This window comes from Drosophila willistoni (genome assembly GCF_018902025.1).
Source record: "Drosophila willistoni isolate 14030-0811.24 chromosome XR unlocalized genomic scaffold, UCI_dwil_1.1 Seg144, whole genome shotgun sequence".
NCBI lineage: Eukaryota > Metazoa > Arthropoda > Insecta > Diptera > Drosophilidae > Drosophila > Drosophila willistoni.
Window position 1 is genome coordinate 6,392,586 of NW_025814057.1, and position 12,422 is coordinate 6,405,007.

Sequence of the window (12,422 nt, forward strand, 5' to 3'; positions counted from 1 at the left end):
GAAATATATAATTGTGATTAATTATACAACATAAAAATGTTTTTGTTTTTCTTGCTGTTATTGTTGTTGTTTGTTGCTGTTTAGATACAACAATTTGATGCATTTATTAACCGAAAAATCACTTGAAATAAGTGGCCAGCAGTTTAAGAAAAGAATTGTTCGCTCTGGGGCCAGGTTAAAACTATTATCAGTTGTCATAAATATTAAAATAAAGGACATATAGGGGGCTGGTCAAACTCTTTAAAATAACTAAGAATTATCAGCAATCAGCAATTGGTTTTAGTATTGCTTTTAGCTATATAAGTTTATATTATGGTTTAACTCTTCTTCAATCCAAATACCTCAAGAGTACAGTTAATATGGTATAACATTGCTTTAATAACTGAAATATATATATATACTCAATTGATATTGATGTATTATTGTAAAAATTAATTGAATTGCTACTTACCAGCATACAGTTATTTAGATTATATGCTGGAAATGGATTTGCCTTCATGTTCAAAGGTTTTTGTGCACGTAGCATGATTAAAATTAGATTACGTTGAGATTTCAATAATTTCGATTTCGAAGAATATTGATAGGCATCGTAGGCAGCCAAAGCCACTTCATGTGATTTTTCAGTTACCATATCACCGAACTTTGACCAATACGATATATAAGAAAATGTCATCAACATAAATATTGCAAATCGTATAACAATTTCGATTTGATCACGACATGCCATAACCACAAATGCCGATAGGCATAGCAGGGCAAATGTGGCAAATAGTTGTAATATCAATGGTGCATAGAACACTTCATTGACACGTTGAACCAAACTGAAAGTACACTAATTAAATTTGTGTTTAATTTTAGAGCAATTGTCATCCCTACTCACTGGAGTATCCTTTGATGGCAACGCACCAAACGCCGCAATTCGCTAGAGAAATGTTGCTCATCATCGGTTTTTTTCTTTAGTTCACGTAGCTCAATGCAAAGAATTTGAAAATGTACAGCCAATTGAGAGAAACAGTGTACTGAGAACAATTCCGTATAGAGTATCCACAACTGATAGTAGGTCATTATGAAAATTTGTGTTAGCAATATAATGAAATGACATATTGGATGCTCAATGGGATTATGCAACTCAAATGGATAGGCACAATGAAAAAGTAATGTTTGGGCCGACCACAAGGGATGGCTAACAATCACTGTACTAAAGAAAGCCATGGCTCCATACCAAGCCACACTCAATCCTGTCTCCAATAGAAAGTGTTCCCGTTGTATCGAACGTATTCGCTTAATTGTATTCGGTTCATGATGCATTTGCTCGAGTGTGTCTATTATTATATCGATATCATCGGCATAGTTTAGAAAGTATATCACCTTGAAACACAAAAAGAATGCCTAAAAATAGTAATTATTAATAGAAATATACGATAACTATTACTTATGTATATAGGCAACCTACTGCAATGACCCATAATATATCTTCACCCAAGTCCACAATACTGTCAAAAGATTCAGGTATTCCATATAATAATGACAAGAAAAATATATAAATCTGTACAATAATAAAGTAATGCCAAATGCATCGAATAGGCAATTGACGTTCCTCAGTATTCATATAATTCCAAATGGCTCTGCAAGTATTGAGAATCGAATTAAATAACTATTTTAAATACCTTTTCGCTTAAGCTAACTTCATCTGTTCACGATTATAGTAGACTGTCATGTGGCGTGGATGTGTGAATTTATGCAAAACTTGCCAACCATCTACGAATTGCTCATAGAAACGTTGCCAATTCATCATTGACTGCATTGAAAAGTGCGGGTTTCTTGAATCAAGTCTTTCACTTTTTATATACCCCACACAAACACACAAGAAGCACTTGTTAGATAATTCGCATTCAGGGATGGCAAGTGAATTCCATGAATCAATTTAAATAATTGTTATAAATTATTAAATTGACTTTTAGTTTGTAATATTATTTTTTATATCTCTCTATTTAAATATGAAATGATTTCAATAGAATTAGGTCTTTAGATTTTGAAATACAAGATTTAAAAAGCGATTTTTTCTGTTTGGTATTGGCAACTTCTCAAGATTGATTGTCTTTAATTGTATTCTTAAAGAAGGATCCTCCTCTTCTTAGGTTTTGTATGTGACAATGTCCATACAATTTATTGCCATATCTAAATTTTTAAAGTCTAGAGTTTATTTTTTTTTTAATTTTTACCACTTCTTGTTTGTTATTTCTTCATTTTTTTTCTATTTTTTGACTTGGTTAAACAGATATGTATCCCTAGTCCTGTGGTGTTGCGTGAAGTTATTTCCAGGTGTCTAGGTCTCAGCACCTCAAGCAAATAACAATTTAATCTGCACATAAAGCGATTATGGCCAATCAAATGTAGAAGCGTAGACTAATTAAACTAATAAGTGTTTACCTAGTATATGCATACATATTTAAACACATTGAATAGGGATAAGAATTTGCTTTTGCCAATAGCATATAATCTCTGGCTATATTGAATGGTGGGGAGGGGTCGGGTGCTGAAGGGTGAAAGGCAAAATGAAATTTGCATGAATTTTGTTTGTTTTGTTGAAAGTTGGCACTATACTTTTTCTTCGAGCCATTTAAGGCAAATAACTACCAGTAGGGGAAGCAAAAAGGAATGCATTTTACAGTTAGAAATATTGCCTTGACCAAATTTGGTCATTGAGAATTGGCTAGAATGAATGACTTTTGACTTTTGCTATCGAACTGCGAAACGAAACGAAAACTCTACATATCACCCACACTCATTGAATGGTGGTTAGTTGGATGTTGCCTCTTGTTGGTTTGGTTCGCTTGTTGGTTGTTATATTAATCTGGCTTAGAGATAGCATTTAGTGAGGAGTTTTGTGTGTGCTTTTCAGTTTGAGTGTGTATGTGTGTGTGTGTGTGTGTGTTTTGGACTTGTGGGCCCGTTGCTGCCTCTGCATATTTGGCAATTGGGAGCTCTCTGACAAGCTTGTCTGGTCTGGTGGCACTGACTTGTCGAGTGAATGTACACATAGTTCGCTTCATTAAGGCCACCAAATAAAAACAAAAACAAAAAAAAACACAACAAACAAATAAAAAATAAAGAAAATGAAACAACAACAACAAAAAATAGGTAAAGAAGTTGAAACAATCAAGCAGACATCACTGCCAATTTCCATCAAAAGTTGTTTCCCTGTTTGTTTGTTTGCTAGTTTTCTACTTCTTTTTTTTCGGCTAGACCAATATAAACTAACAAACGAATGAAGGCGATCGATCCATTGCTCGATCGATAGGTGGATGGATGGATGGATGGATTGCAATTGTTGGAGAAGCTTTCGCTTTAGTTTGCAATTTCATTTCGTTAGCCTAGGCTACAATTTGCGCGCTTGTCAAGTGTACGACAACATTACGCGCAATTGTTCAATGTCAACGCATTTGATGGGCATGAAATGCCAAATGCTTGATCGAATCTGCTTGGAGAACGACGATTGAGGATCTTCTGTAGTTGCTGTTGCTGTTGCTGTTGCCAATGTCCAATGTTTTGTCCTCATTCATTGTTCACTAGGCGGCGGCATTGGCGGCTTTAGGCCTCTTCGCTTAACAATTCCCAAGTGCTGGCATGTTGTGTGATAACGAAGTCTTCTCTAGAGTCTAGAGAGAAGCAACAATGTTGTTGTTCTGCCTCGCCATGACAACGTTGACAATCAAAAAATGCAGCCATATGAACTCAATTAAGGTTTCGCCCCTTAACAGCATTAAATTTCGCCAAACACGCGCTAGAAAGCTTCAATAGTTTGTTTTTCTATGTATTATTAAATTTCATATTTCAAGTCTTAGTTAATATCTTTGGCAATTTTATTTATGAACTGAAAGTTCTTCTATTCGATAAGAATTTACTTCAGATAGTTGTTAAGCAAAGATTGAATTCAATTGAGTTTAGCTTAGGCTAACCCCATTTCACATTGATTACTTTAAGAAATTTTTTGAGCAGTTAAACCTTTTTGAAAAATGTGAGACTAGGAGTCGTGCCCTTCCTAATTTTGAGCTATACTAAGTCAGTTACTTTATTCTCTGAATAGTTTCTTAAACCTATCACCATATCCTAGTTGTTTAGGAAATTTAAATTTCGCGAATTCTTGAATTCTGCTGAAATTTGTGAAAATAAAAAATAATTTGATTATCCTTCGAATATCTTTAAAAATTAATATATATACTTAATTGCAATCTTCTAACTTAATCGCATGTTACAGATGCTAAATGCATTCACAATTCACACGTTATTATCGTAATGAGAAAGGCAAATGAAAATTAACCAAATTGTTATGCATATTTTATATTGGCAATTTGAAACTCGTGGCATATATAAGTAGATAAACTCATAAGAATGTGGCATAGAATTAACAAAGAATAATGGCAGTTCCATCAAGTGATGGCATTATTGTCCGACTTTGGGAGCAATATAATGTCGGTTGGCGACTGTACAAGAATCTAGAACAAATACCTAGGCATATGACGCCATATTACTCACGGGAGCAAATGAAGTAAGTCAGGTGTCTTGGTATTAAATTAATGTTTAGCTTTCATTTCATTTTCTCCACAGAATTATGGGGAACTATGCCAATGCCGAAGAACGCCTTTTGACCCGTCGGCGAGTGTGGCAAGTTTTTCTTTTAGTCAAATTGACAATGTTTATTGTGCCCACGGTTATTGGCTTAACCGAATCATTAGATAGCATCGTCGAGTTTAGCGAAGATGCTTTGTGGACAATATCGGTTGGCTAAACTAACTGTATGAGATTAAGAGATTATGTTAATTTTTTTTGCCAAAAATCCTCTTCTAGGCCCTCTATGTGTTCGCCCGGTGGGCATTTTACTATTTGAAAGCCGATCAAGTTGACGAAATAGTCGATGCATTAGAGGAATGCCATCATGAGTGGAATGTAGGTCCCAATTCTGAGGAAACGCAATCACTCAGACGTTGGTACTATCACATAGAAACCGGTCTGAGTGTTTGTTGGCATATTGGGCTGATGTTTCTAATGGCCTTACTCATTTTGGCACCCGTGTGGACAAGTCAACAATTGCCCTTTCATGCTGTCTATCCCTTTAATTTGCATAATCCAGAGGAGCATCCAATTTCATATATATTAATCTATATATCACAATCGTGTTGTGTGATCTATTTCCTGCCGTGGCTACTTCTAACCGAGTTTCTATCCTGCCATTGTTTCTTTCAATTGGCAGCCAACTTGAAAATACTTTGCATTCAATTAAGAAATCTCAATCAGTTCACCGGACACGGAGACAATGAGCAAATCGTTGCCATGGAATTGAAAAAATTGATTGAATTTCATCAGAAGATTATGCAGTAAGTTTCGAGATTCTGAGAGCTTGCAATGGAGATTACTAATAAGTTGATCAATTTTCCCATTTTTTTCAGCATTGTTGATCGCGTTAATGATGTGTTCTATAATCCTTTACTTACATTTTTGTTGGCTAATTTCATTTTGTTACTTTTGTGCACTTTTGCGGCTCTTGCGGCTAGACATCAACCACTTGTGGCCGGTAGATTTATCATGACCATGCCCATAGTCTTTGGTGCTCTAATATATTGGTCGAAATGTGGTGATTTAGTTACGCAAACATCTCAGGATGTTGCTGCGGCTGCTTTTGAGGCCTACGATTGTCCTCTATGGGTTACCAGATCAAGCATCATTCAACGAGATCTTATGTTTCTCATTCAGCGTGCCCAGAAGCCATTGACTATTGGAGCTAGGGCTCCATTGCCTGCCTTCAATTTGGTCACTTGCATGGCTGTAAGTAGTGGTAAGAAGATAATCTCATCAATTAAATACATTTACAATTTATTTTCATAGATATTTAAGCAAAGCTATGGCTTACTAACTATCTTGATGGAATTCTTGGACTAAACAACAAATGAAACTTATTTTCTTGAGCCTTCAAAAGTTTTTATATCTTGATGTCTTTATATACAATTCTATGGGACCAGCTTAATCTTGAAACTATAAAAACGTTGTGTACCACAAATTATATTGTACTTGAATTTGGGTTTATCAATAATTCCAAAGAGCAGATGAAGGAGAAGAGGGAAAAACTTTCATCGAATGAGGTTGCATTTAATGCACAGCGACCCCAAAAGGTCGACACCAGCACCAGCAGCAGCAGCAGCAGCAGCAGCATAAGCATAAGCAGAGACAGACCAAAACCGAGAGCGAGACCGAGACCCAGACCCATAGTGAAGTCCGGTTCAGTTGAACGATTTTGTGCCTCATAAATTGCATTTCTGTTGGCAGACCTTGTCGAACTGGAAGCTGTTGCTGCTGCTGCTGCTCAGTTGCTTCCATCATTAGCTTGATTGAATCTTATTGTTGGCAATTAACCTTCGCAGCTAAGAGGCCATCAGAGCCACTCGAACGGATAAATATATATACTTAGTATTATTCCAAGCATCCATCCATCCATCCATCCCTCCGTCCATCCACTCCCAACTGATGAACTAATGGACGGACGGAAGGCCTCTCCTTGGGCATAATAACTTCATTTGACGCAACAACATGGCATAATATGTCATCTCATCTGCTTAAAAACCAACAACTAATTGCCAACGACAAGTCGCCTCAAATTAATTAACAAAACGCCAACGTACTAGGCCAAGATCCGCAACAAATATCAAATTTGCATGCACACGAAAATGAACAAATGGATGGAAAAAAAAGAAGAGAAAAAAAACCTGTCCCAACCACGAAAAGTAAAAAGCTTTTGATTTGCGCATATTGTACACAAAATTTCACTTAAGATCCAGGGGAGCGGCCATAGCCACAACTTATGCAGACAGGCAACAGACGGTTTTACAGTGGGGCAAATCTGATGCAGGATGCAAAAAATGTCAACAGTTTAAGTAAGTTGGGCAACAGCTCAATAAGACTTTTTAGAAACTAAATGGAACTCAAGTTATATTGGCAATGCTAATTGCGAAGCTATCTTACCTAGTTAGAAAAGATCGGCTTTAGCCTAATTTTAAGGTGATTTCTTACAGCTCTCAAAGAATTGACATGCAAGTTGAGAAGTTCGTTCCACCAATGGAAGAGCTTAGATTGAAATCATATTATAAGTTTTGACCCACTGTATTTGACTCGCTGTTACAGCCAAACGATTTGTCAGTTTACTGTTTTTCTTTGTAGCTCATTTAAGACTCCACTTCCTACTTAAGTTTGAATATTCGCAATTGCATTTTGCATTTTCTGTGCCTTGTATTTACTTAGACGAGTCTGGTCTAGTCTGGGCCAACTGCCTGGCTGCTCCTGGCTGCATTTCTCGCTTGCTCTTCAAACTCTCTGTCTGTCATTCTATCTCTCTCTGGCTTCTGATCAACCAATCTGTATGCCATTGCATGCCGTGCGCCTTTGTCATGACATGACAGCAGCCTAATTCATCATTATGGCTACACAAGCCTCCTCAGAGGAGGAGCAAAGAAATAGGAGCGTAGGGTAATGGTTGTTGGGTATCGTTTTTTGGTTTTGGCTTTTGCCTATTGAGAGAGTTTTGTCGCGACTTTCGCTTGACGATGGCTTTTGCATGAGATGCCAGTTTTGGTTTTTTTTTCTTTCTTTTCCTCTGCATCTGAACACAACGATCTCTCGTTAGGCTCCTTCGATGGGGGATGTGGATGAGAATGATGATGAGGACGATGATGATGTGATTCATTCATGCGCAGTAGTTGTGTTTTTTTTTCTTTTGGTTGTTGTTACCCCTCCATTCTCTAGCTGACAATGATGATAATAATGATGATGCATGCGCTTTAGTTCAACAGGCAAACAACAGGCTAACCGGCTAAATGCGGGGGGAATCGAAGGCAAAAGTTTACTGTCGATAGTCTTCTTGGCTGATGATTCAAGCATAACAAACGACGACATTATCGTCAGCTGGCAGTCAGAAGTCAACGATGTCAGTTTGAAGCTCTCTAGCATGAATTTAGCTTAGTTATTTGTAGTTGTTGCTATTGCTGTTTTCAATCCTTATCTCAGCATAATGGATCTTTCGGTGTGGGCTTGTTGAAATGTAGAAAAGAGGAAAGTTATTATTGAAAGGCCAGCGTGGATACAAAATTGGTAAAGGAAAGTGCTCGTTTCCAGTGTAATCAATATTTTTTGGTTTTTTCGAGGACTTTAACAAAGTTTAAAGAACCTCAGTTCAAGAGAAAGTCGTGAGCAATTCAATTAGCATGTCGAACTAGTTCTTGAACTCAATTCGATTGCCAGTAAGAAGAAGAAAGCACTTTTATAGACTTAGAATTCAATTCGACTTGAAGTGGCTGAGTAAAAGTATAAATTTTTAGTACAAATCAATTGAACTTTTATTTACGTTCTTAAAAAGCAACTTGAACTAAATATCTTTATTAGTGAAATCAGTCTCCAAAAACAGTCTAAAAACTAAAAGGAAGGAATCCGCTTTGACGACTTTGAATGGAATTAAATGGTTGTATCTTTAAAAATGTTTCAATACAAAAAAGACAATGCAATTATTTTGAATTCTTTGCGATTCACAATCTTGCTCTTACTCACACTCATTGACCTCCATTCATAAACTTTACTCTGGCCATTAACAATCGAGACATTTATTGGTAACCAATCACAAATATCATGCATAAAAATGAAAAACGATTTAATTTCATTTTCAGAAAGAGCCCAGAGAGAAGAGATCCAAAAACAAAAAAAAAAAAAAAACGAAAGAAAAAAAAGTGAAAGTCTTCTGCATTGTTTATTGTGATTCTTCTGCGTTTCATTTTACTTCCTTCTACTTTCTGGTTCTTTCTTTTGGGGTTTTGGCTTGTTGTTGCTCCTTTTCATTTTGGTTTTTGCTTTAATACATGTAAAAACAGCAAAAGAAGAAAAAAATTTAGGTTGTTCGGTCAAACAGGGAATATTTATGCCATTTATGACACGAAAGGCCCTCCGAACGTTTTTGGATTAACTGTCTGAGATTGCCAACAATTTTTGCATATTTTCAGCACGAACAAAACAAAAGGCAAAATAAAGGCCAATCGAAAGCGAAAGATTTCATGCTCAGATATAAAACATATGGACATATGGATCGCCTGAATCCTCAACCAGTCCTCGGTCCCCAGTCCCAGTTCCAACAACAACAACAACAACTACATCGTCGTTGTCGTCGCTGTGTCTGTGGGTGGCAGCGGGTGAAGGTTTCATTTGCATATTGGAACGATCGAATGAAGGTAGTGAATGAAGCCTGAACAAGGAGAAACACAGACAATTGCATATATATCTCTCTCCCTTTCGATCTCTCTCTCTCTCTCTCTCGCTCTTAGTGCATTTGTAAGTTGTGTGTGTGTGTGTGCACAACAAGATCTTCTTGACAAAATGTAAGATCAAGGGGAATTTCCTTGGAGGTAGCGAAAATGTCATGCGGTTTTATGACTTCATTAGCGACAGCCAGCAAGGAATTTAATGGCCCTCCTTCTCCCGCTCCAACAAGCATACACAGACACAGACACACACACACACACACACACACCCTTTTTCAGTTGACAAACAAATTTGAGGTAGATATTTACTTTGTATTCGTGTGTCTCTCGTTTGTATAGGAAATGAAAGTTTTTCATTTTGTGACCAGGAATCTTAGGTACATCGAGAAGTCGTCTAGACTCAAATGATGCTGCTGCTGACTTCGACTTTGAATCTGTGTCTATATCGTCTGTATTTCTGCATGTCTGCACGACGGACTCGCCTGTCCAATGGCAATGTGCATATGAGGTTGCCTAATAATGAAGTCGTGCATGGCATTTGTCCTATAAGCATGGTTCGATGATTAACTCACTGAATGTTTGACACCTTTTTTTTTTGCCAACTTTTCCTAACTACTGATTTAACTTCTTCTCAACTTCCAGGGAATTGGCGCATGTCAGCAAATTGGGTATAAGAAAACATCATCAGTGAGGGGAAAATGTCACACGATTTTTTAGATAGTTATCTAAAATTCATTTTTGTTTTTTTTTTTTTTTTTAAATGGGAAAGTGGGAATTAGTGCATGAACTTGACTTGACCTATAGAGTTTTCGTTTGTTTGTAAATCTTCAACTGCAAATGTGAGTAAGGAAATTTGGATTAAGAACAAATGAGGTAATGAGAGCAAATTAATATGAAATTGAAACAGCAGTTTAGAGAACAGAATAAAGGGACAAAGCTAGACAGACATAAGGATCAGTGAAAAAACTGAAAACACACAAAAGATAGATATTCCAGATAGAAGAACGGCTTATGAGATAGTGTAATATTTAGTTAGGAATGGGAATGCACATATCACCTATTCCATTTGGACTAGATCTTTCGCAAATTTAGTCCAAATGGACAAGCTTATTTAAATAGATCTTTCGCAAAGTGTTTAACATCTAAGGAGAAAAGTTTATCGGTAATTGGCGTCCTTTTCGTAGGCAGTTCGATCCTTGCGATGGCCCCAAATATAAATTATAGTGTTTTTCAACTCCAGCCAAGCTACAAAAATATGATAAATTTTCCATTATTTGAAAAAATCAATTGAAAGCGTAAATCTGATTTGGGGGAATGTTGGTTCAACAAAGAGCAACAAATTCCCAACAGCTGTATAAATTCAATAGAAATTTTTGCTAAGAGATGAATAAAACAAATACATTTTGCATACATTTTATGTTTATTTTTCTTTTGTATTTATTTTTATTATTTTTTTTTTTTTTAAATTTTTTTTCTCCTTTTTTATTTATTTGTTGTATTATTTTGTTTCATTAAATTGTTGTTTTGCTGTTTTGTGTGTGCCAAAAATTATTTCTGCACAATTGAATGGATTTTGTGTTTATGAAAATGATTAATTCAGTATTTAGTTATTGTGTTTATCTTGCCACATAATTAGTTTCGTTATGCTAAATTGGAACATTTCGAGTTGCTCATAGTTGAAAAGTTGCTAGCGTTTGCGTTGCTGTTGCAGCAACAACATTATCATCATAATTTGTTTTGTAATTTGTAATTATAATTACTAATTATCATCTATTGTTTTATTATGTGAAAAGTAGCAAGTGTCTGATATCTGTCTGTCTATCTGTCTATCCGTCTGTATGTTTGTGTTTGTGTCTCTATCTGTGTGTGTGTGTGTGCATTTTATGAATAAATATTTAAAATACAATATTGCAGTTGTTCTTTCAATTGGTTCTAAAACTAACACATGCCAAAAAAAAAACATATATATATATGTACTTATAAATATTGCTTTAATTAGAGTAAAAATTAAGTTTAAATTTGATTTACATATATATGTATATATATATATATATCTATAAGTACATAGCAACATGATGACTTAAGTGACTAGTCTTTGGTTGTATTTGTTGTTTAATTGTTTGTAAAATGAAAACTTGAACTTTATGTTAATTTTTGTTTTGTTTTGTTTGTTTTTTTTTTCTCAAGAGGAATGTTTCGTTTACCATTTCACTTATGCAATATATGAATTTCTATATTTGTATATATGTATATCATAATTTTATTCATATTTTTTTATTATATTTAATTATTACGATTGTTTTCTTTTTTTTTTTTTGTATTTTAGAAGAAACTTTTTGTTGCTGCATGCACGCTTAGTTAATTGCTAATTAGAGCAAATTCAAACAAGAACAAAAAGAGAAAAAAAACAAAAAAAAAAAACTAGTAAGAGAGAAAAAAAAACATTTTTTTTACAATATTTGTTTTGTTGTTGTTTGTATTTACAATGGCGCGAGTTTGTAATGGTATTTGATTGTTTTTAAGTACTTTGTTTAAAGTTTGTTTGTTAAATTGATATGCTTGTCATGAAAAAATTGTATTATTAACTATTTAAAAATGCAAATGCCCCTTCTCTGGTTAAGCTTCTCTGTCAAATGCTTGAGAGAGCTCATAATTTGATTAATGATTTTGTGTATAATAGTTGTTGTTATTTAATAATAATAGTATTCGTATATATGTATGTATATTGGCTATTATTATTCAATGTTCTTTGCCTTGCTTTAATATGAATTTATTTATCTTGTTTTTGTTTTCTTGTTTTTTATGTTTTTCATTTTCATTTTGGTTATGTTGTGGCTGTTTATATTTTATTTCTTGAATATTTTGTTTTTGTTGTAATTACGAGAGACAAAACTGAAAAGCACACAGCACAGGAATGAAGTGAAAAGCCACAAAATTCTTTTGGCCCTCCAACCAAGAGCCAAAGAAACACACAGCAAACCCAAAAAGCAGCAGCAGGTCCAAAGGAAACACAACAAAAAATTAGCCACAAAAATACAAAAACAGTAAACGAAAATGAGACCGAAACCGAAACCAATGGGATATTTCTGGAAAAAGGCTTAAACCCAAACATTTTGTCTATTTAAACACAAT

At 35.0% G+C, this 12,422-nt stretch overlaps 2 protein-coding genes across 2 annotated transcripts; one reads left to right on the forward strand and one right to left on the reverse strand.

The window, feature by feature from the left end:
• Positions 1–328: 328 nt before the first annotated feature.
• LOC6638780 (odorant receptor 65a) lies at positions 329–1,792 on the reverse strand. Its single transcript, XM_002062038.1, has 5 exons — positions 1,686–1,792; positions 1,454–1,625; positions 881–1,389; positions 452–821; positions 329–382 (listed from the first exon to the last, which is right to left on the reverse strand). Exons 1-5 carry the CDS (start codon positions 1,790–1,792, stop codon positions 329–331), a joined length of 1,212 nt encoding a protein of 403 aa, XP_002062074.1.
• A 2,626-nt stretch (positions 1,793–4,418) lies between these two features.
• Positions 4,419–6,283, forward strand: LOC6638931 (odorant receptor 65a). The gene is made up of 5 exons (XM_002062037.2): positions 4,419–4,549; positions 4,609–4,780; positions 4,849–5,375; positions 5,448–5,833; positions 6,156–6,283. The coding sequence occupies exons 1-5, from the start codon at positions 4,419–4,421 to the stop codon at positions 6,281–6,283; spliced, it is 1,344 nt and encodes a 447-aa protein (XP_002062073.2).
• Positions 6,284–12,422: the final 6,139 nt, after the last annotated feature.